At 43.3% G+C, this 24,777-nt stretch overlaps 1 protein-coding gene across 1 annotated transcript in view; it reads right to left on the reverse strand.

Annotated features, from left to right (window-relative positions):
- LOC144691131 (uncharacterized) overlaps nt 1-24,777 on the reverse strand; it is a 122,677-nt gene that overhangs the window by 4,263 nt on the left and 93,637 nt on the right. Inside the window, exons 8-13 of the mRNA XM_078559198.1 lie at nt 23,440-23,542; nt 21,414-21,539; nt 16,618-16,764; nt 11,364-11,457; nt 687-848; nt 142-206 (exon numbers count right to left, since the gene is read on the reverse strand). Coding sequence (XP_078415324.1) covers nt 142-206; nt 687-848; nt 11,364-11,457; nt 16,618-16,764; nt 21,414-21,539; nt 23,440-23,542 — 697 coding nt within the window. The remainder of the gene's footprint in view (nt 1-141; nt 207-686; nt 849-11,363; nt 11,458-16,617; nt 16,765-21,413; nt 21,540-23,439; nt 23,543-24,777) is intronic.

Genomic DNA, 24,777 nt, shown 5'->3' on the forward strand with positions numbered 1-24,777 from the left:
AACATGAAAATAACAGGTGTTCTTCATAGCAAATGACACACGAGTCTCAATTTTAATACACTCCCACCCTTGCTCAACACATGTGGCAAAGGTTAAAATTAGGCCGAGGTGACTTAACAGCTGAGGCTGCATCTTACCTACCTGGCACCATCTTACCTTTGCCAAAATTGAAGTCAACCAAGACCCTCACTACCGGCAGATAGGACCTGCCAGTAAATTAAATTCAAAGTCTCAGCCTGAAGATACCAATCAGGCTGCAATGTAATAAACAAAGTCAGGGGGACGTCCACACTGACTGCAGCAAAATGCTAAAAAAGAAATCTCAGTTAGGACTCCTTGTGGGCCAGGTGGATCAGGAATGCTCTCCCTCCGCCTCACCAGGCTTTGCAAGGAGTCCTTTGATCTCCTAAGACCTGGCTTCCCTCAATTGTTCTTGAACCTTCAACTCCCATCTGCACTTCCTCTACCCGCCAACGATCTCCTCCAGGCCCCTCTTCCCACTAATTGTCAGATACTGATCCCATGATTTCTCTGTTGTGACCTCCTGCTGCCAAATTTCCTCACAGGTTTGACAGCAGTTTACACTGTTCGAAAGAAAAGTAAATTATTTCCAATCTAATTGAAAGAATATGGCAAATCATACTGGAACAGGAAGATGCACACAGTAAATCAAAAGAAGTACTCGCCTTCTATTTCTCTGCCAAATAAAAAAAGCCACCGCGCAAGCTACGATAAGCACCACAATGACAACAGGCACAAGTATAGCGACTAGATTAGTCCTTTTTTCACATATCGTGTCAGTACTAGAGGTTCCTAGTTTGACCTGATTTTGGTTGCGTTCCTTACAACTGGGGAAAATGCAGAAAAAAATTAAATCAACACAAATATCCACGTTAGATGTTGTATTAATATTTATAACGAACCTGTGACAATTAATCTCTTATGGAAATCTTATTCCAAGCCCATTACCATTACAGGAAATGATGGAAGGTTGATTCATTATATTTAATCAAAATAACTACTGGCCAGGCACCTCGAATAACTACAAGATCCTCTTCAAAATAGTCCCATGGGATTTTTCAATTCCACCTAAAAGGACAGATGGATCCTCAGTTTAATATTACTTGTTGAATAAGGCACTGAAGCGCAGCCTAGATTTTTGTGCTCAAGTCTCTGGAGTGTGGCTTGAATCCATGGGCATATGACTCAAAAAGGTGCTTTCCCACATTCTATTCTCCATAAACCTCAAGTCATCCAAAACTCTGTTACCTGCACCCTAACTTGCAGCAAGTCCTGTTTCTGATCCCACTTGTGCGCGCTGGCTTTCATTGGCTCCCGGTCAGCAACGACTTGATTTTAAAGTTCTCATCCTCATTTTCAAATCTCTCCATAGCCTTGTCCCTCTCTATCTCTGTAATCTACCTCAGCTCCACAACCCTCTGAGATCTGTGCTCCTCTAATTCTGACCTCCTGTATGTTCCCAATTATAACTGCTCCACTAGTGGGGTCATGCCTTCATTTGCCAAAGCCCCACGCTCTGGAATTCCCTCCCTACATCTTTCCCCCTCTCTACCTCGCTTTCCTCCTTCAAGACAATCCTTAAAACACACCTCTTTGACAGCTTTTGGTCATCTCACCTAATATCTCCTTATGTGGCTCGGTGTCATGTTTTATTTTGGGCTTGGGATGTTTCATTACTTTAACCGTGCTTTTTTGTTGTTGTTGTTGCTTTGACTGAGGAATGGCTACAACTATTTCAAATCCACTTCGGCTTATAAGTGTCAACTAACATTTGTGCCGCTGTTATGACCCAGCAGTTGGTAAAGCTGAGTTATTTAAAAATCCCAGAGGGAAACTTTAAATAACTGTCATAACCTATATTTTTAAGTGGTATGTTTGAGATGCAGCTTGAAATTCAAGAATCAGACCACCAGTCCTCGAGAGGTTTTATATTAAACTAAATGAAATATTTCTTTAAGTTACAACACATTAAACACATATACATGGCTACAAATTACCACTATCTTAACATATAACAAATTCCCAAACTAATCTCCATTGTGGCAACAGCAACACATGGGGGAAAATAATCCCCCCGTCGGGGGGGTTTGTGCGGGGGTGGGCAGGAACAAGCCCGAACCCAATTGGCGCTCCCGATCCGGTGGGCGCCGCCAGTTTACGCGGGTGGGCCAATTAAGGCCCACCCATCGTGACGCACAGCCGGAAGCACTGAGCGGTCCCTGTGCGGGTGGTGGGGGGGGAGATTCCCTGAGAGGTTCCCTGCGCTCATAGAGATCTCCCCGAGGCACAGAGGCGCCTCAGGGAGACTGGTTTCAGTGCTAAGTTTGAAATGAAGGTTTGTAACACTTTTAAAACATGTCCCCTCATGTGGCACTATCACATGAGCTGGGACATGTCAAAGGCTAAAAGTATAAATTGTTATTACGTTTTAAAACACTTCATGAAACCTCAATCCGCCCATTGATGAAGTTTCATGAAAAACGGGAAAGCCGCCCTGGGCTCATCACGTGCCTGCCAACCTTAAGATTGGGCGGGCAGCAATCTTAACCATTCTTAACAGGTTTAATGACTTCCTTAAGGGCCTTAGACAGTTTGGCGGGTGCGTAGCTGACATGGCTACGTGCCCGCCGAACTGACAATCCAAATGACACGCAGTGACATTGGGACGAACGCCTGGCATCACTGCACAGGTAAGAGAGTTTTGGATGACATTTTACGCGTCAGCGAGTGGGCCCCGCCCCCGCTCGCCGACGGGAAAATTATTCCCATTGACTTTTAAGCAGACACCAGGCAAAGTGTTTTCGCTTAACGCATTGAAAATAAGGTTCCTTTCACTTTGGTTCCTTGCACACACAGTGGGAGGCTTAAAGGCATTGATCTTACATTGCCTCTGCCCTGCACGCACAAAACTGGTACCGGTTATATCCAGCATATCTCATTGAATGTAAATTCTCATTGTATCACTCGTCCCTTTGATCTCCACCTCTTCTAACAGTAAAACCCTTTTTATAGTACCAACTTTATTAGTAATATAAACGTATTGCTTGGTCTCTGCTAGCTAGGTGCCAGATTTCACTCGCCTTCTTCAATGCTCTATTCAACAAAATGCAAATCTCTTACATCTCAAAACTAGTATACATCAAAGCACTCAGACTAGCTGGCTTTAATCCAATTAAGACACACCCATTAGTGTATCACGGGGAGATGGTTAGATTCTCTCTTGTTGGAGATGACCATTGCTTGACACTTGTGCGGCTGTCATGAAGTGATTAATGTATATAATATTATTGGAAATTTGTTTTAAAAATAAAGGTTCTTTTGTTCTTATTTTGGATTTCCAGCATCCACAGTATTTTGCTTTTATGTTCATTTCCCAAAGAGGGGGTAATCAACCAGCTGTAGAAGTTGGTGGGTTGGGCCTGCTATGGGGCGAGGGGAAAGGGGGCTGAAACAGACGTTGGGTGGGTGCAAGATTCTTAAAAGCCCAGAAAAATTTCCTTTTTCGGAGGCCTCTGGTGATGTCTTTAAGGATCACCAGTTAGGCCTTTCAACTTAGGCCAATCCCCCCATATCAATATCCTGGGTGTTACCATTGACCAGAAACTGAACTGGAGCAGCCATAAACATACTGTGGCTACAAGGGCAGGTCAGAGGCTGTGAATTCTGAGGCGGGTAACTCACCTCCTGACTCCCCAAAGCCTGCCCACCATCAACAAGACACAAGTCAGGAGTTTGATGGAATACTCTCCACTTGCCTGGATGAGCGCAGCTCCAATAACACTCGATAAACTCGATACCATTTAAGACAAAGCAGCCGCTTGAGTGACGTCCCATCCACCACCTTAAATATTCACTCCCTCCGCCACCAATACACAGTGGCAGCAGTGTATACCATCTACAAGATGAACTGCAGCAACTCACCAAGGTCCCTTCCAGTACCATCCAACCCACGACCTCTACCTAAGGATGAGGCAGCAGATGCTTGGGAACACAGTTCCCTTCCAAGCCATATACCACCCTGAATTGGAACTCTGTTTCTGTGCCTTCACTGACACTGGGTCAAAATTATGGGACTCCCTTCCTAACAGTGCTGTGGGTATACCGACACCAAGAGTGCAATGGCTCAAGGAGATAGCTCACCACCACCTTCTCAAGGGCAATTAGGGATGGTTAATAAATGCTGGCCTAGCCAGCAATGCCCATGTCCTGTGAAAGGATGGAAAAAATAAATAATTTTCATGAAACTTCAGTAACAAGGATGAGATTTAACGAGACAAAAATCTCAGAACTGAACTCTGCTGAAGCATCACACTGAAACGCTAACTGGTCTTTTTCACTTTGCTGATTGATCTGGTGTGCCCTTGTAATATTTTCTTTTTCTAAAATTTAAAATACATGAGATCAGAAATGTCTGCTAATGATAATACCAGGCGAACACCAAGTGAGTCTGTATGACATTCCTGTCACAGCTATTAATCAGTAACGTAGAGGGAAGATGGATATGATTTGAAAGTAGTTAAGTGTCATTTACTATTATCATGGCCTGTATTGTTCATCAGGTCCAACACGGGCAAGCAAACCTCCTGCTGATTGCCACCTACCGCCCTCCATCAGCTGATGAATCAGTACTCTTCCATGTTGAACGTTGCTTGGAAAAAGCAATGAGGGGGACAATGGCACAGAATGTACTCTGGAGAGAGTGCAGAGTAGGTTTACAAGAATGTTGCCAGGGTTAGAAAAGTGTAGCTACGAGGAGAGATCGGATAGGTTGGGGTTATTTTCCTTAGAACAAAGAAGGCTGAGAGATGACTTGATTGAGGTGTACAAAATTATGAGGGGAATAGATAGAGTGGACAGAATAAAATTGTTTCCCATGATGGAGAATTTGAGAACCATAGATTCAAGATAAGTGGCAGAAGGTGTCGGGGGGACAAGAGGAAGAACTTTTTTACGCAGAGGGTAGTGGGTGTCTGGAATTCGCTGCCCAAGTTGGTGGTAGAGGCAGAAACTTTAAACTCTTTTAAAAAGTACCTGGATCTGCACCTAAAGTGCTGTAAGCTGCAGGGCTATGGGCTGGGTGCAGGAAGGTGGGATTAGAAAGGGCACCTGGGTGTCCTCGGGCTGGCATGGACAAGATGGGCCAAATGGCCTCCTTCATTCATGTAACTTTTCTATCCTGCTATGCATCTATGGGTGAGGGGCTTCAATGTCCATCACCAAGAGTGGCTCAGTGGCAGCACTATTGACCAAGCTGGCCAAGTCCTGAAGGGCATTTCTGCCACAGTGGGCCTGCAGCAGGGTGATAAGGAAACCATCAAGACCTAACTACCTAATTGATCACAACTTCACCAATCTACCTGTCACAGATGATTCTGTTCATGACCGTGTTGGTAGCTGTAACCACCACATGATCTTTGTGGAGACAAAGTCTCGTCTTCACACTGAAGACACCCTCCACTGTGCTGTGTGGCATTACCATCATGCTAAATGGGACAGGCTTAGAACAGATCCAGCAGTTCAAAATTGGGCAGCCAAGAGGTGCTGAGGGCCGTCAGCAGCAGAATTGTAATCAACCACAATCTGTAACCTCATGGCCCAGCACATCCCCAACTCTACCAATACCATCAAGCCGGGGGATCAACCATGGTTCAATGAGAAGTGTAGGACAGCATTCCAGGAGCAGCACCCGACATACCTAAAAAAGTGGAGTCAGCATGGTGAAGCTATAACACAGGACTACTTGCACTTTAAACACAGGAGCCGCATACGAAAGGCAGAGCTAAGTAATCCCATAACCAACAGATCAGGTCAAAACTCTGCAGTCCTGCCACATGCAGTTGGAATGGTGGTGGACAATTTAAACAATTAATTAGAGGATGAGGATCCACAAATATCCCCATCCTCACTGAGGGGGGGTGCCTAGCACATCAGTTCAAAAGACAAAGCTGAAGTATTCGCAACCATTGTCACCCAGAAGCGCCGATTGGATGATCCATCTCGGCCTCCTCCTGAGATCCCCAGTATCACAGATCCAGTCTTCATCCAATTCAATTCACTTCACATGGTATCAAGAACCGATTGGAAGGAATGTATTTGGCAAAGATTTTGGGTACTGACAACATTCCAGCTGTATTAGTGAACACTTCTGCTCCACAACTATCTGCAGCTCAGCTGCTGTACTAGTACAGCTACAACACTGGCATCGACCCAATAATGTGGAAAATTGCCCAGCTACGTCCTGTCTGCAAAAAACAGGACAAATCCAATCCGGCCAAAAGCTGCCTCATCAGTCTATTCTCAATCATCAGCAAAGCGATGAAAGGTGTCAACAACAGTGCGATCAAGCTGAACTTACACAACAAAACCTGTTCACTGATTCTCAGTTTGGGTTCCACCAGGGTCACTAAGCTCCAGACCTTGTTAGACATGATCCAAAATGGGCAAAAAAGTTGGATTCCAAAGATGAGGTGAGAGCGACTGTCCTTGACTTCAGGGCAGCTTTTGACTAAATGCTGCACCAAACAGCCAATGAGAATTGGGGAAATCTCTCTATGGTTGGAGTCATGCCAGGAAAGGATGATAGCTGTGATTGTTGGAGGCCAATCATCTCAACTCAGGACACTGCTGCAGGAGTTCCTCAGGGTAGTGTCAGGCCAGACCATCTTCAGCTGCTTTAACAATGCTTCTCTCCAACAAGAGGTCAGAAGTGAGATTGTTTGCTGATGATTCAGTGTTCAGTGCCAATTGCAACTCCTCAGATACTGAAGCAGTCCATGTCCATATGCAGCAACACCTGGACAATATCCAGGCTTGGGCTCTAAGTGGCAAGTAACTTTCATGACACACAAGTGCCAAGCAATGAACATCTCCAACAAAAGAGAGAATCTAACCATCTTCCCAAGACATTCAATGGCAATATCATTGCTGAATCCCCCAACATCTTCAGGGTTACCATTGACCAGAAACTGAACTGGACCAGCCATATAAATACTGTGGCAACAAGAGCGGGTCAGAGGTTGGGAATTCTGCAGTGAGGGACTCATCTCCTGACCACCTGAAGCCTGTCCTCTACAAGGCATCAGTCAGAAGTCTGATGTAATACTTTCCACTTCCCAGAATGAGTGCAGCTCCAACAACACTCCATCCAGGACAAAGCAGCCCACTTGATTGGCATGCTATCCACCACCAACTGTCACTCCTTGCACCAATGGTGCACAGTGGCAGCAATGTGCACCAGATACAAGATGCACTGCAGCACCTTGCCAAGGCTCCTTCAACAGCACCTTCCAAACCCCTGACCTCTACCACCTAGAAGAACAAGGGCATCAGACCAATGGGAATATCACCACTTGCAAGTTCCCCTCCAAGCTACACATCATCCTGTCTTGGAACTATAACTCTGTTGCTTCACAGTTGCTGGGTCAAAATCCTGGAATCCTCTTCCTAACAGCACTCTGGGTGTAGCTACACCACATGGACTGCAGCGGTTCAAGACAGCAGCTCATCTACAACTTCTCAAGGGAAATTAGGGTTGGGCAATAAATGCTGACCTTGTTAGCATCGCCCATGTCTCATAAATGCAAAACAAAATATTGGAGAAGTTTGGATCTCAAAAGTCTTGTGAGGTGGTGGAGGTTACAGGACTAGGAAAGTACGAGACCCTGGACGAATTTAAAAACAAGGATGAAAGATCTAAAATTGAGGTACTGCTAGACTGGGAGCCAATGCAGGTGAGCACATAGAAAGATGATGGGTCAGTGGCACTTGTGCAAATTGAGATATGGGCAGTAGAATTGGATGAGCACAAGTTTAAGTAAGGTGGATGATGGGAGCCTGGCCAGGGAGAGCCTTGGACGAGTCAAGTTTAGAGGTAGCAAAGGTGATGTGAATTTCAGCAGAAGTTGAGCTGAGGCAGGGGCAGTCGATATTACAAGAGTAGAAAGTGGGCAGTCTTGGTGGAGCAGATACCTGGTTAGAAGCTCATTCAGGGTCACATGAAGTTTCAATCAGTCTGTTTCAGCCTCAACCCAGTTGCCAGCAAGACGGATGGAGTCGGTGGCCAGGGAAAAGTGTTTGTGGTGAGTATTGAACACAATGGCTTCAGTCCTCCTGATGTTTAGTTAGAGGAAATTTCTGCTCATTCAATACTGGATGTTGGACAAACAGTCCGACAATTTCGAAACGGTGGAGGGGTTGAGAGAGGTGGTGGTGAGACAGAGCTGAGTGGCATCAGCGTAAAGTGGAACGTAACATTCTGTTTTCAAATTATGTTGTTGAAGGGCAGTATATAGATGAGAATTAGAAGGGTCATAGAAACATAGAAAATAGGAGGAGTAGGCCATTTGGCCCTTCGAGCCTGCTCCGCCATTCATTATGATCATGGCTGATATCCAACTCAATAGCCTGCTCCCGCTTTCTCCCTGTATTCTTTGATCACTTTTGCCCCAAGAGCTATATCTAACTCCTTCTTGAAAATAAACAATATTTTGGCCTCAACTACTTTCTGTGGTAGCGAATTGCACAGGCTCACCACTCTCTGGGTGAAGAAATTTCTCCTCATCTCAGTCCTAAATCGTCTCCTCAGACTGTGACCCCTGGTTCTGGACTCCCCCACCATCGGGAACATCCTTCCTGCATCTACCCTGTCTAGTCCTGTTAGAATTTTATAGGTTTCTACGAGATACCCCCTCATTCTTCTGAACTCCAGCGAATATAACCCTAACCGACTCAATGTCTCCTCATATGTCAGTCCTACCATCCCGGGAATCAGTTTGATAAACCTTCGCTGCACTCTCTCGAAAGCAAGAACATCCTTCCTCAGATAAGGAGACCAAAACTGCACACAATATTCCAGGGGTGGCCTCACCAAGCAGCAAGACATCCCTGCTCCTGTACTCGAATCCTCTGGCTATGAGGGCCAACAAACCATTTGCCTTCTTTACCACCTGCTGCACCTGCATGCTTACCTTCAGCGACTGGTGTATGAGGACACCCAGGTCTCGTTGCACAATCCCCTCTCTCAATTTATAGCCATTCAGATAATAACCTGCATCCTGTTTATACTACCAAAGTGGATAAGCTCACATTTATCCACATTATACTGCACCTGCATTGCATTTGCCCACTCACTCAGCTCGTCCAAATCACACTGAAGCATCTCTGCATCCTCCTCTCCCCTGTCAGTAAACTCTGTGTTGGGAGTATTGCTTTCTGCGAATCGGAACTCTGGCCCGTAACTTCTGTGGAGTGGCAGAGTTAAATTGCCACTCCGCTCCCAGCTTATTTACCATGAAATCCAGCCACTCCTTTTCCGCCTGACCTTTCGACTCAGGCCGGGTGAGAATTGTGCAGTACAGCGGGTTCCTGAGGCCTTGTGTCGAGGGCAGGAGAGTCAGAGATAAGGAAGCCACGGCCTCTTTTTACAGCACTAGCTGCTGTAAAGGAGGTAAGTTTAAGGGTCCAGCTATTTGAGAAGCCTGGGCGAAGGTAAGTTTGTAAGGTAACTGGGCAGGTTTCGGGGGTAGGGGGTAGATCGGGTGCTCAGGGTTGGTTGGTTGGGGGAGTGTCATGAAGCTATTAACATATATAATATTATTGGAAACTATTTTGTCTTTTAAGATAGAGGTTTAGTCTGTGAGTGAGTCTTAATTGGATTAAAGGCAGCCAGTTTGGGTGCTTTGATGTGTACTAGTTTTGAGATGTAAGAGAGGTAGAGTGCATTTGCATTTTTTTGAATAGAAAATTCAAGAAGGGGGGTGAAATCTGGCACCTATCTCGCACAGACCAAGCAATATGTTTATTTTACTAATAAAATTGGTACTATGAAAGGGGTTTTATTGTTAGAAGAGGTGGAGGTCAATGGGGCCGGTGATACAATGAGAATTTACATAGAATGAGCTGTGTTGGGTATAACAGACAGCAGTTTTGTGTGTGCAAGGCACAGGCAATGTAAGATCAAAGCAGCTGTAAGCCTACAACTGTCTCCGCAGGAACCAAAGTGAAAAGAACCTCATTTTGAATTTGTGAGGTGTAAATGCTTTGCCTGGTGTCTGCTGAAAGTCTACGGGTTGCTGTTGCCTTAATGCAGATTAGTTTAGGCATTTGTTCAAAGTTATGACAGTAGTAATTTGTAGCCACGTGTATATATTTGACTTGTGTAAATTAATAAATGTCTCATGTATTTTGATATAAAACCCCTCGAGAACTGGTGGTCTGATTCCTGAATTTAGAGCTGCATCTCAAAACATACAAAAATAAAAATATAGGTTATGACAGTTGTTTAAAGTTTCCCTCTGGGATTTTTAAATAACTCAGTTTTACCAACTGCTGGGTCATAATCGGCAGTTTAGTTGGTTGGGGCGGGTTTGGTGGTGGAAGGTGGGGGTAGTTCAGTGGGATGACAGGGGCAGGGACAGGGTCAGTATTATGGTTACCCAGAACTTAGAAGTGGTTTTAATTCTTCTAACTCTTTCGAGGTAACTGTTACTGTAAGACAGTCGGAACCATCCGAAGCTTGCAATTTATGCCATGCTTTCAGATGGTTCCCATTGCCGGCCAATTGCCCAACAGGAGTTTGAACTTCCTGAGCAATTACTGTGCAATCCTTAGGTGGGGACTTCCAGGGGTATAGGGGTGGTGGTGGTAGTGGTGGTGGGGGGGCGCGGGAAGACTTCCCCAGCACGTCCAGTTCCGATGCCCTGGAGCTCAGAAGTTATGGGCTCTGTCCCTTCTCCTCTGATCCCCTCTGTCCTGCAGAGTGCAGATAAAAATGACAAAGTGCAAGCTTGCAGAAATATCCTCAAGTGTTGGAAATCAGCTACAAAGAAGTAAAAACACACTCTCAGAATAAGTCCTGTGAGCAATTGCCTTTCACTTAGGCAAAGAAACGCCTGTCCTCGATCAGTATTTCAAAGCTTTCCAGCCTGTCAATTTCACAGACCCATTAATCCTTCCTTTGCTCTCACCATGTTCACCCTGGTGAGCTTTAAACAGCCCAGGAAACCCATTGCTGGTAGTTAAAGCCAGAATGCAGAGATAAATCTTCAGCCAATTGGTTTTTAACGCAAATAATGCATCGCCCGAACTGTCCCACAGGGGCTTTGCACATGCTTCAGAAACACGACTGGTTAAAGAAGTTGTCACGTTCTTGTTGTGTTCCCAATATGCTGGCATTTTTGCTTCTTTAACAACCCCGTCACCCATTCCAATCTGCACAAATTGACAGCCGTTCTCCAGCCACCCACCCATGAAGTTCAAATTCCCCACTGTATGTTTGCAAATTACAGCCAACCATACACTGATGTTGCAAGTTAAAAATTCTGGATTTTTTTTGATGTACTTACTCAGTCCATTTCTCACATGCTTCAGTTGATGAATAAGTTCTTGAATATGTTCCTTCAGGGCACACTTTGCACACAGTATCTGTGAAATTTGTACCTGTAAAATAAATGTATCAATGTCGGTATCAGATCTTTGGAACTGACTTTGTATTGCTAAGGTCTGTTTCAAATGCAGGCCTTATGCTTGAAATTACCAGCTATAATACAAGGTACATGAAAATCTGTGTAACTTGCAGGTAATGCACCCAAATTCACTCAGTATTGGTCCCTGTAGCCTGAAAGAGTGGCCCAGCAGGGCCATCACCAGAGGCTCCTCTGACCAGTCACCTCAAAATCAGGACCACCATTCCCGTTATTGTCATATGCCAGTTTACTCTCAATTATTTGAAGCTTTTTTGTACTAAAACCACCCGCATTTAAAATAGGGCAAAATAAAACTTGAGGGGAGGTGTAGTATAAGGGTCTGGCACATAAAGGGTTTTTATGTCACCATTACCACAAAATGTTTTGTATTATCATTATTATCAATGATAAAGTTGCCACGTTGCACACCATGTTTTTGGGAAGTTACAGGTGCCCACACAGCCACTCATACATTGTTTCGGTCTGATTATTTTGTGTGCTTAATTATCTCTAACCGGTGTTGGCTTACAGCTTGCACTAAATAATCACTGTAAACATGTTCAATAAAATAATTAGCACCCCCTTAAGATCCAATTATCTTGTGTACTTAAATCTACTGTGTGGGGTTGCAGTTTGCAGTCCATCTTAAGAGGTGAGGACTATATTACTCCTACTCTTCTTACTGGAGGAATTTGGGATATAGGAGGGAGGTCCGTTGTAAAATGGTGGATGTAGTTCGATAGTTCTTAGTAAGTTATTCGTAGACTTAGGTAGTTCAACCAAAAGTATTTATTAACCACTAGTAACTATATATATATATATGTATAGTAAAGGGTCTAATCTAGGAGCTGTCTCCATGCTTGCTTCTACACACAGCTCTGTCCAACACTACACTGGCCTCGAGCTGCGAATCATGTGTCCTCTTACATCATTATGTGGGTGGTACTGTACCCAGTCCCATGTTAACCCTTTATGTGTCAGACCCTTATATACATCTCCGCCGAAGTCTTTATCCAATGTATTTATAAGTTATCCCTGTTTACCCACTGTATTAACAACATTACTACTACCACATCTCTCGTCTTCAAGTCTCTGAGTTCATTGGTTCAGGTGGTCTGGAGGCATTGTAACCCTTCTATATCTTGTTCTCACTACAATCAGAAGAGTGGTAGGCCCTGTCATTGCAGGTCCACCTTGTTGAATTGGAAGTTGTTCTGGAATCGGGGTGTCTTTTCATCATTTTTCCGTTCTTTGACACTGAATCGCTCTTTGCTGATTCCACAGTTGTAGTGACAGAAATTAGTTGGTTTACCCTGTTCTTTACGGGGCAAAGGAATTCACGGCTCATCTCTACAGTGTTCTTTCCTTTCCTTCCTTCATGTGGCTCGCCATGACACATGTTGGGACAGAAGATGGCCCTTCCTGTTGTGAGGGTGTGATTGGTATTAAGCTCACCTTTTCGCTTGGCAGCATGTTGTGATCAGTGGATGGCTGCTATTATTCTCCAACATCGTCCATGGCACTGTCATGCTGGCTGGGGATTGCAGCGTCGCCTTTGTGGCCTCCGAGTTTATCTGACCAACAGAGTCAGAGCCAGAGGTTGAGGCTCTTCTCGCTGCTGGTTGCTCTCTTGATTATCATCCACTCCAGGTGCTGTGGTAACCATATGAGTGGTTGGCTGCTCTGACCAATGAAGGGCTTCTGGTACCTGCACAGAAAGTGGACAAACCAGCTGTGCAAAGAGAGAAGACAATTCAGAGATGAAGGCCCAGTCGAGAGAACCTTTCTTGTTGGAGTGCTTGGGAAATTGCAGTTCTGTATAATTTATGACAGATGTTGTCTTGACATCTTCTGCTGTTTTGAGGAGATTTAGGGCTACACAGGCATCTCTGCTCAGGACAGAAAAAGAATGGTTACAGATGACGTAAATTAGCTCGAAGGTTTGATTGGCACCATAACTTAATGGTTCCAGAATTACGCCTATGACCGGAAGTCGGATACCTCTGGGCCCATAAAGTGGTGTGTCTGTTGTTCTTAGCCAGGGGTCTCTCAGCCACGGTTCTTTGCCCAAAAGGATGGTAACATTGGTTTGTGAGATTAACCGAGATGTCTGCATTCCAGAATGAAAATCCAGGATCTTTGACCTGACCCAAGAAGCATGGTTGTGTGTCCCTTTGGTGTGCTGTCTTGACCTCATGAATCATCTTGCAATCCTCTGTGTTTTGATGTTTTAGCTTTGCACATTTTTCCAATGTGTCCTTTTCAGTTGCATTGAAAGCATTGGGCTGAAATTGCTGGACATTGATCATGCCTATGGGGCCGCTTTGCTCCACAGTGCTGGCATAGTTGCTCTACTACTCAGTTAGGGTATTGTTTCCCTTGGCTTGGAGTATCCCTGTTTCTGTGCTGTTTCTCTAGCTGGACAGTGAGGTTTACTTTGTACCACGGTTTACTTTCTCCTCTTAATATAGATCTGTGCTCAAATAGATTTCAGATTGCTTGATAAGGGTCAAATCTTCCTTCATTTGAAGCATGTCTGAGAGTACATTGTCCGCTGCTCCTACACTATTGTATCTCAGATTAGCTCAGATTTCACATCACCGTAATCACGGCCTTCGGCCATCTGTACAGCTCATTAATGAAGGAGACAACAGATTTGCCTGGACGCTAGACATGTTTGTTAAATTTTGCTCTTTCAAGGATTCTGTTACTTCAGATGTTTGAAAAATGTGTCAAATGGTTTTCAAACTTCATCAAATTATGCAGATGATTCATTTATTCCTTATCTAGCTATTATATCATTGGCTATCAGGCCTACCGAATAAGGCAGTGTGTTAACTTGTTCAGCTTCTGTCTTTTTATCCAAACCTGAAGCAATCCTGTGTCTAAGGAATGTCTTTCTCAAGTTTCCCAATTTTGTGATTGATCTGGGCCTTGGATAAATCCAAGGAAGAGTAAATTTCTGCTTCATGGTTAAATATTTTTAAATGCAGGTTCAGCTTCAAGAGGTTTCCGAAAATCCAAGATGGTGCCACTGTATGCTTCTGTGCAAAGGGTTTTTCGCATTTGCTGGTTTTGGCAGGCTCCTGCAGTCATGGTGATCGCAATCTCAACATTTAGATTTTTTGAACAATGGCTGCTTGGACAAACTAGTTAAAGTGCTCCCTGCTTTAGTATTATGTTTTTGGGTTGTTGAATTGTCGAATTCCGGCTTTTGCTTGGTTGTAAAGCTGCCTACTCAGTCGTGATTAATCTTTCATTTTTTTTTTCTTTTAGAAGTGGGCTTGGCTGTGGCGGCATAATTTAGGCACAGAATCAGGAATCGGGTTTCTCTCACTGTGATTTAAATGGCAATTTCTGACCACTGCAATATTTAAACTTCTTCAGGACTTGTTTAGTCCAGGAATTTTTAAATTTTTGGCCCATCCCCACTAGGTCTGCTGACTCTGCATCTCTGGGTTTTGAAACTGGGTTTCCATGGGATCCCGTGCAGTCTTTGGCTGCAGTGAAGAGTTTTATTTCTGCCCTCAGCTTCCAAATATTCTATGGAGCTTTTCTCTGGTGATTTCCATCTGCGCTTTCGCTTCTTGAGCTTTTCTGCCGGTCAGAATGCTTCTTTGATTTTTTTCCTTTGGTGTTCCAGGATTTTAATTTTCTTCTGCAGTCTTTGCAAGGTTTTGGGTTCTTCCATTCACCGTCACCATGTTGTAGGATGTTGGGTACAGCTCAGTAACTCTTAGTAAGGTAATAATAGTCTTAGGTTGTTCAACTGTCAGAATTTATTAACTACTAGTAACTATATACATGTGTACAGTAAAGGGTCTAAGCTAGGAACTGTCTCCATGTTTGCTTCGACACACTGTTCTGTCCAACACTGCAATGACCTCTAGGTGTGGGTCATGAGTTCTCCTACATCACTATGTGAATGGTACTGTACCCTGTCCCACATAAACCCTTTATACTACACGGTGCAGACAGCAGGAATAAAGCTGTCAAAAGCTCTGCCACCAATGGTGGGAAAATGGGAGGGAGAGTTGTCCAGGAGGCTGGAGTCAGAGGGTTGTCAGGTTCATGAAAGGATCTGTGGCTGGAAGTAGTTACAAAGGTAGGGATGTGAAAATCCATGGAGGGATTTGAGGATGAAGCCAGTGATTTTAAATGGGATCTGTTGTCTAACAGGGAAGACGTGCAGGTCGGTGAGCAGAGATGATGGGGTGATGGTGTGGACAGGAATGCGGTGAGCCCAGGTTTCAGGCAAAATTGAGTTTTGGCCAGTAAAAGGCAAGTGATGAATTAGGCAAAGGGAGCCTAAATCCTTATGGCCTAATAATAGGTGAAAAATGTTCCATAGGATGAATTAGTGCATCTGAAGATAGGCCTAAAGGGCTGAATTTTCACTTTTGAGGCACAAAATAAGAGCTGGGACTATTTCCAGATCTCAAACCAGCCCAAAGAGGGCAATGTTGATCTGAAATGTTGACAAGCCCCCTTAATTGACACTGGGACTGATTTCCTATCCAATTAAGGGCAGCTGGCAGGCACTCGAAGCTGGATTGCCAGAGGCCTTCCAGCTTCAGAGATGCGCCCGGTTGCAGTGCAAGTTAAGCAATTATTGAGCCTAACAGCCTGTCTGCCTTGTGGGGGCGGGTAGTCTTCCAGTGCCCTGAACCCACATCGGCCATAATGGCTGACGTCAGGAAGGGGGTCAGGAAGCCAGCACGCTAGCCAGCCACGTAATTTTTGTGCCCCATTCGCCTTCATTCCCGATGTCAGCAGGGCCCAAAAATCCAGCCCAGAGACTGTCCCAGATTTGTCCATGATCCTTATTGGAATAAACCTGACAAGCTGCAGGTGCCAATCAGGTGTCCCAATGCAGATTGCCTGTCTGGGAACAAGCTCCCTCTAGTTATATCAAATTTGGTTTGTTTCCCTAGTCCTGCCCATAATCAAATCCATCAGACCAATAAAAGGTCAAATGACACTTTAGGATCAAGTATATGGCAACCAGCCTTCGTACCTGATTGTCCATCCTCTGCTGCTACTATCCTAAGGGATATAGTGGAAGAAAGTCATGCATATTATCTTCTACAAGACAGGATTAAGTAATGAAACATAAGGAAATCTGACACCATACCTTTCTCTTTAACTCCTTCACCTGGAGGGCATGTTTTGTGCTTTCTACCCAGCTGGCAGGGTTTGTCTATGCAGTAATAACCTTCTCTTGGTTCACATACTGTATTTTGTGTAGAGGTACATTCACGTTTAACTTGAAGCCCAAGCTCTATAAATAGAAAACATGATAGAAATGAAATATGAACTACTTCACTTTATACCTCCTTATGAGGTACACAATGGATACAAAACATGAAATAGCGAAGGCTTCTCTTTTAAGATTAGAATCTAGAGGATTGATTTTGACTTTTGGGTGACCAACTGGGTGGAGCGCATCAGCCAATCATCCAATCTAATGAAGAAGAGGGAACCATGATTCGGAGCCCCCAGACTTGTTGACATGAGCCAGCAAGTTGTGATCTTTAATGAGGGGGCGTGGATTGGGGGCCAATCTCAGTCGCAAAGTTCCTGCTTTTCCAGTAACTTGTTCTCATTGTTTCTTTATTGTCATGTTACTATTTTGCACATTCCTTTCAAACTTTTTCCCCTTCCTTCACACAGAGACTTTGACTGACGATTTTCTGGTTCATATTTTTCAGTTAACATTTTTAATGTTTTCCTCAGATTCATGAGTGCTTTTTTATAGATCAGTTTTTTTAAAATGATATATACTGAGTGTCTTGGCTTTCAATTACAGGAGGAGATTAAGAATGGGAAAATTTTGATTTGGCTCATTTGTGGCTGCATTTAGCTCCTTCCATTTCTTGTTAACAATCCTTTCAGCATTCCTTTCTTACAACTTTGTTGACAGCTACAGAAAACCTTACTTAGTTCTATAGGAACATAAGAAGGTAGAACAGGAGTAGAAATTGAACCTTTTCAATTGAATTATGGCTTATGTTCCTCCACATCATTTACCCCTCTTTGCTCTCTATCATTTTGATACCCTTACCAAAAATCTATCAAATTCAATCTTGAAAATTTCAACTGACCTAGAACCCAGAGACTTTCAGGAAGGCAGTTCCATATTTCCACTATCCTTCATTTGAAAAAACTGCTTTCAAATTTCACCCTTAAATGGCTGAGTTCTAATTTTAAGATTACACCCCTTGTTTTGGATTTTCACCCCATTTGAGTTTCTCCGTATCTTGTCAATTAAATCCCTTTAAGTTTTTAAAGAGCTTGATTACTTCAGCCCTCAGAACTAAGCTCATGGGAATTCAAACGGAATTCATGAAATTTGTACTCACAATTTATTTTTTCCCTTTAATTTCTAATATAATTCTGATGAATCTGTGCTGCACCCCCACCAAGGCTAATGTCCAAGGTCATCCCCAATAGTTCAGTACTGTAATTAAATGCCCCAAGCAGTCTGGATTATATTGCATTAGCTCATTTCATCCTTTCTCCTCACCGTCCAAGGGCCCAAACACTCCTTTCAAGTGGAGCAGCATTTCACTTGCATTTCCCCTAACTTAGACTACTGCATTCGTTGCTCCCAATGCGGTCTCCTCTACATTGGAGAGACCAAACGCAAACTGGGCGACCGCTTTGCAGAACACCTGCGGTCTGTCCGCAAGAAAGACCCAAACCTCCCTGTCGCTTGCCATTTTAACACTCTACCCTGTTCTCTTGCCCACATGTCTGTCCTTGGCTTGCTGCATTGTTCCAGTGAAGCCCAACGCAAACTGGAGGAACAGCACCTCATCTTCCGACTAGGCACTTTACAGCCTTCCGGGCTGAATATTGAATTCAACAACTTTAGATCTTAAACTCCCCCTCCCCCCATCCCCACCCCGTTTCTCCCCCCTCCCTTTTTTTTCAATAATTTATATAGATTCTTCTTTTCCCACCTATTACCATTATTTTTAAATCTAAAAATAAAACTTTGTTAGTCTTTCCACCCCACCCCCACTAGAGCTGTACCTTGAGTATCCTGTCTTCCATTCTTAATTAGCACTTTTCTTAGACAATATCACCACCTTCAACACCTCTTTGATCCTTTTGTCTGTGACATCTTTTGATTATCTGCTCCTATCACTGCTTGCTTATCTCCACAATCACCACACCCTCAACTTCTCTCTCCCCCCGCCCCCCCACCTTAGACCAGCTTATATTTCACCTTTCTCCTAACTATACTCAGTTCTGCCGAAGGGTCATGAAGACTCGAAACGTTAACTGATTTCTTCTCCACCGATGCTGCCAGACCTGCTGAGTTTTTCCAGGTAATTCTGTTTTTGTAACTGAAAGGATGAACTGGTATCATGTCCACAGGCAGAAGACTCAGCAACTGCTCCCATTCCTCTACAACACAGATGTGTGTCCTGCCTGAAAGGAGGTCCTTTGTTCATTGTCTGCTGATGCTTCATCCTGAGCACTTTTTGGGTCGTTTTTTTGTCAGTGGTGGTTTGTCATTGCCTTCCACTCTTCCAAGCCTACTGCAGCCAGAACAGGAGTTGAACCCATACTGTTGCCATTATTCTGAACCACACACTAACCACATAAGCTAACCAACCACCTTCCTCTGCTACATTAAATGACAAAAAAACAAAGAACTAAGAAAAATACAGCATAGGAACAGGCCCTTCGGCCCTCCAAGCCTGCACCGATCATATTGCCCGTCAACTAAAACATTTTGCACTTCCAGGGTCCGTATCCCTCTATTCCCATCCTATTCATGTATTTGTCAAGCTGCCTCTTAAACACCACTATCGTACCTGCTTCCACCACCTCCTCTGGCAGCGAATTCCAGACACTCACTACCCTCTGCGTAAAAAACTTGCCCCGCACATCTCCTCTATAGCTATCTCCTCTCACCTTAAATCTATGTCCCCTAGTAATTTACTCTTCCACCCTGGGAAAAAGCTTCTGACTATCTACTCTGTCCATGCCACTCATAATTTTGTAAACTTCTATCAAGTCGCACCTCAATCTCCGTCGCTCTAGTGAGAACAATCCGTGTTTCTCCAACCTCTCATCATAGCTAATAACCTCCAGACCAGGCAGCATCCTGGTAAACCTCCTCTGCACCCTCTCCAACGCCTCCATATCCTTCTGGTAATGTGGTGACCAGAACTGCACGCAATATTCCAAGTGTGGCCTAACCAAGGTTCGATACAGCTGCAGCATGACTTCCCAGCTTTTATACTCAATACCCCTGCCAACGAAGGCAAGCATGCCATATGCCTTCCTGACTACCTTATCCACCTGCGTTGCCACTTTCAGTGACCTGTGGACCTGTACACCCAGATCCATCTGCCCGTCGATGCACTTAAGGGTTCTGCCATTTACTGTATAATTCCTGCCTGTATTAGACCTTCCAAAATGCATTACCTCGCATTTGTCCGGATTAAACTCCATCTGCATTTCTCCACCCAAGTCTCCAACCGATCTATATCCCGTTGTATCCTTTGACAATCCTCTTCACTATCTGCAACTCCTCCAACCTTAGTGTCGTCTGCAAACTTACTAATTAGCCCAGTTACATTTTCCTCCAAATCATTTATGTATACTACAAACAGCAAAGGTCCCAGCACTGATCCCTGCGGCACTCCACTAGTCACAACTCTCCATTCAGAAAAGCACCCTTCCACTGCTACCCTCTGTCTTCTATGACCAAGCCAATTCTGTATCCATCTTGCCAACTCACCTCTGATCCCGTGCGACTTTACCTTCTGTACCAGTCTGCCATGAGGGATCTTGTCAAAAGCCTTACTGAAATCCATGTATATAACATCCACAATTGGGTACACTTCCTGCAGATGTAGTTGTCCGCGACACTTGAAGCATCACAGATTTCCCACATCCCACAGGTGAAGCATTTCACCCCAGCAGAAGAGGACTCGGCTGTCATGGCCCCTTCCTCTCAACAGATTGTTTCCTTTATGAATAGTGACTATTTGGGTGACGGTCAGGAGAGTTAATGGCACCGGCACAACCACATACCAGCATAGGTCAGCATTCTTGGCAAAGGAGACAACAGAAAAAGTGTGCTTGTCTAACAGGAAATGTGATAAATGTAACTGACATTTAATCTGATCACACCAAACTCCAAAACAAGGTTTTGGTCACAGGAAATTCTACATCAGATTTGAAGTTGAACTGTACGATTTCATCATTGATATAGTCAGAAACTCCCTCCCCAACAGCACTGTGGGTGTACATACACCACAGGGACTGCAGCAGTTTCAAGAAGGCAGTTCACCGCTATCTTCTCAATGGCAATTAGGGATGGGCAATAAATGCTGGACTAGCCAGTGAAGTCCACGTCCCATAATTGAATAAAAAATAGATTATGGATCTGTAGCTCACCAACAAGGTCCAGGAATATTATTTGAATAAAATTTGTGGTACTATAGAACTGCGCAAGTAAAGGCTTCCGGCACTGTCTATCCCCTGCGAATAAATGTATCTGTTAGCATCACCCGGAGCAGCGCTGCATGCATGAGATTTTCCACTGTTTGTTCAAGAGTAGTGAGAGCAAACCCAGTTAAGGAAAATCTTGAACAATGATGTTTTGTTAAACCATAGCATTTTTAAACAATTGCTCGATAACTGTTCCTAAGAAAATACTCAATCTACAAAACTGATTTGAACATAAGAAATAGGAAAGGAGGCCATACCGTCTCATGAACCTGCTCTACAATTCAGTAAGATCAAAGCTGATTTGATCTTGGCCTCAACTCCACTTTCCAGCCTGTTCCCCATAACCCTCGACTCCCCTATAGTTCAAAAATATGTCTATCTGTGCCTTGAATATATTTAACCAGTCAGCCTCCACAACACTCTGGGTAAAATAAATGTGACTGTGATGTTTACCTTGATCACAAGCTGCACAGTTAAAACATTTCTCTAACCCATTAGGATGGTCGATATATTCTCCAGTTATACATGGTTTACATATTGTACCAAATTCTGTCGTGCAATGACTGAACACTTTCGTGCCTGCAAAACAAAAACATATGTGTAAGTCAGATGCGAAATTACAAAACTTATACTGCTCCCAGAAAACTGTTGACAGAAAGGATTCTGCTGCAAAAAGCTATGAAATTGAAATGAGAACCTTTATTATTTTTAGACAGCAATTACAGAAGTTCAGAAAAAACAGGGAAATTATAGGATAATCAAGGGGTTTACTCATGTAAGGGCATAAAGTTTGGGTACTTACCCATTAGATATCAGGAGTAAGTGAAGTTTTAATAACGTAATATATCTTTAAGCTGTTGCTGCAATTTCACATTCTTTGGGTGCTTTTCCATACTTGTTAAAAGTCTCAATAGTCTTCAGGGAGTTGTCTGGCTGGTGCTGAAGTACTTTATTGATGACTTAATGGCTTGTGCTCAAACCAATTTCACCCAGGGCAGGATGAGCTGCTAGCAGAGGGAGGAGGAGGAGGGCTAGAAGACATCTCAGCAGAAGGCCATATCCGCAGAGGGTCTTTAAAGAATAGATTTACTGCAGAACAGATGTCTGGAGTGCTGTGAACCCCTGGAAGCCCCTTTCACTTTGGTATTAAGAGCCATGATGGCAGCAGGCTGAGCTTCCATCTCAGCAAGCTGTTTGCATGATAACAGTCTCAGCTTCCACTGCAGCACTCGAGAGTGAATGTATGCTGCTTGTGCTGTAATGAAAGCCTAGACACTGGCCGTCAAATGCAGCATATTTGCTGGTTCCACAAGTGTGTTTGTTAAGGTGCCCTTCCATTCCACCTTTGAAAGTGTGAGTTCCAAGCTCTGTGGAATGCCCTGTGTCAAGTTGGTGCTGGACTCCTTCATAGTCCTTAACACAGAATGCAGGTATTCCTGCAGGTAGCCTGGCCTATCTAAAGTCCTCACCTGAGTCCTCTGCTGTAGAAGTAGTGTGCAACTTTATAACATTTGAAGATATACTTGCTAATCGTGACAACTTGTGTGAGAACATTAAACTACTTCCTGCACTGCAGCCAGGTCCTTGGGACTAGATTCCTGGCATTGACCTCGTCTGTTCCCTTTTGTCACTGCTTTCTGAGTATGTACCTGGAAGGCTTCCGGCACCTCCCCCAAACCCCCCTTTAGGGTACAGAACTTCTCTTTTTTCTTTCATCTCTTCCACCAAGACCTCCAGTACAGCATCTGAAAGCCTTAGTCCATGCTCTCTCCTCTTGCCAGCCATTGTTGATTCTGACATCGTGCAATATTTAGAATGATTGCAGCACCACCAGCAGGTACAACGCCCTTCCCCTTTAATCTCCTGCGTGTTTTAGTGAGGATTCTTCAATCTGATTGGTTGACCCTTGTGTTTTTTTCTCCTACTCAGATGCCTGATTACAGCAACCCTCTGCTCAAAGGACGGCAAAAACTTTAATGCAGCTGTCAGCGAGGTGAACGGCTCATTGAAAAACATGGAGTAGCCAATATACTAACAGGAGTATTAAAACATGAAACCTCAGTCAGCATTTTCTGCACAGCCACAGCCTGGTCTTATTTATGATTTAAGTAAGTAAACCTGAAAATGAATATTCCACAGTTTATTCTGGTAAAATTAGAAACAATTTTACATACAAATACCATTGGGTAGGTGTCATTCAAAAATATAATCAACAATACAACTATTAATCAGAGCTTTAAATACTGAAACAATTAATGACCTGTACAATTATGAGAAGCTGAAATGTTTTACAGAAAAATTAAAACACATACCTTAATTAATATTTAAGAAGGGGAAACAGGCGCCATATGTCTCATACAATAGGCAACAGACACTAATAGAAGAACATTTAATCATGTAGCACTTTCAAAAGTTAAAGAAAATGACCACATTTCTTGTGGGGTAATGACAATTGTTTAAAATAGAGGCCATCACTTACCTGGTGAACACATCGAGCAGCACTGTCCATTAATGGTATACTCGCCTGGGCCACAACAGACCACGACTTGTAGGTAATGAACCAATAGGAGGATGAAACAAATCTGAAAAAATAAGTGAATTGTCATGCACTTTCATTGCTATATTTTACTTTGTGTCCATTTTCCCCTTCAACAACAACAACTTGTACTTATTTAACACTTTTAACATAATAACATGGTCTCAAAGCGCGTTATAGAAGTTTTATAAAACAAAATGTGACACTGGGCCACATAAAGAGATAATATGGTAGATGACCAAAAGTTTAGTCAAAGGGGTAGGTTTTAAGGAGCATCTTAAAGGAGGAAAAGAAAGGTCGAGAGACTTAGAGGTTTAGTGAGGGAATTCCAATGCATAGAGCCTTGCCAACTGAACGCATAGTCACCGATGACGGAGTGATCAGCTTTCCAATTCGATACTGATCTTCCTTCAGTAAAGTAGTACAGGCTGAGCTGTGGAATTCTCCATCCCCATCAAAGCTGACCATCAGTGAGAATTAAACACTTTCAGTCAGAAGATTCGTCCCAGCTGATTTTTATTATGAAGTGCTTGGAAGAAAAGCCTAACAGAGCATACTACAATGTTTATATGTGATTAAAACGATGGGATCGGGAACAATAACCTTGAGAAGGAAGGAAAAAGCAATTTATGCAACTGGAAAAAGCTTTCGTAATGAATTACTGGACAGACAACAGAGTATGGATTAATTTTTAAAAACATGTTTTACATTGTTCTACAGGCTCTGCACTGACAGTTAAAAGAAGGCACAGATACTCTGTTATCACTAAAAGAATAAAGACCTTTTCATGCAGATGGTCAGCAAAACCTACTAGGTATTCAACAAGATCTGAACAATTGAAGTAGTTTATAAATATTTTTTGTAAATAAAACACTTTTGTGCTTGGCGATAAACAGTATTTTATAAGTACATAGACAATTCCTATTAATTTAGAGTCATTTTATTCAAATTACTGGATTTGTTTATATGTTTTAAACCCCAAATCCGTTCTGATTAAAAGAAAATTTCATAGAAATGGAATATTTTAGGTGTAAAAATTGGCTCACTGATAAATCAAGAATACTAAAAAATAAAAACAAGTTTATGCATTTTAACTGTTTGTGGCAGTTCCTGAATCCTGATTGGTAGCTTTGAAGAAAAAAAAAGCAATTTGACTTGTTAACTACTATTTCAAGATTGGTAAGTTTTCCTAACTATGTACATGCGTATGAATCTGCATGGCTAATTGAGCAGGTAGTGAGTGATTACCAGGTATTTGTAGCTAGGTATAACCAGAGAATA

This window comes from Cetorhinus maximus, chromosome 15 (assembly GCF_964194155.1).
Source record: "Cetorhinus maximus chromosome 15, sCetMax3.hap1.1, whole genome shotgun sequence".
Lineage (NCBI taxonomy): Eukaryota > Metazoa > Chordata > Chondrichthyes > Lamniformes > Cetorhinidae > Cetorhinus > Cetorhinus maximus.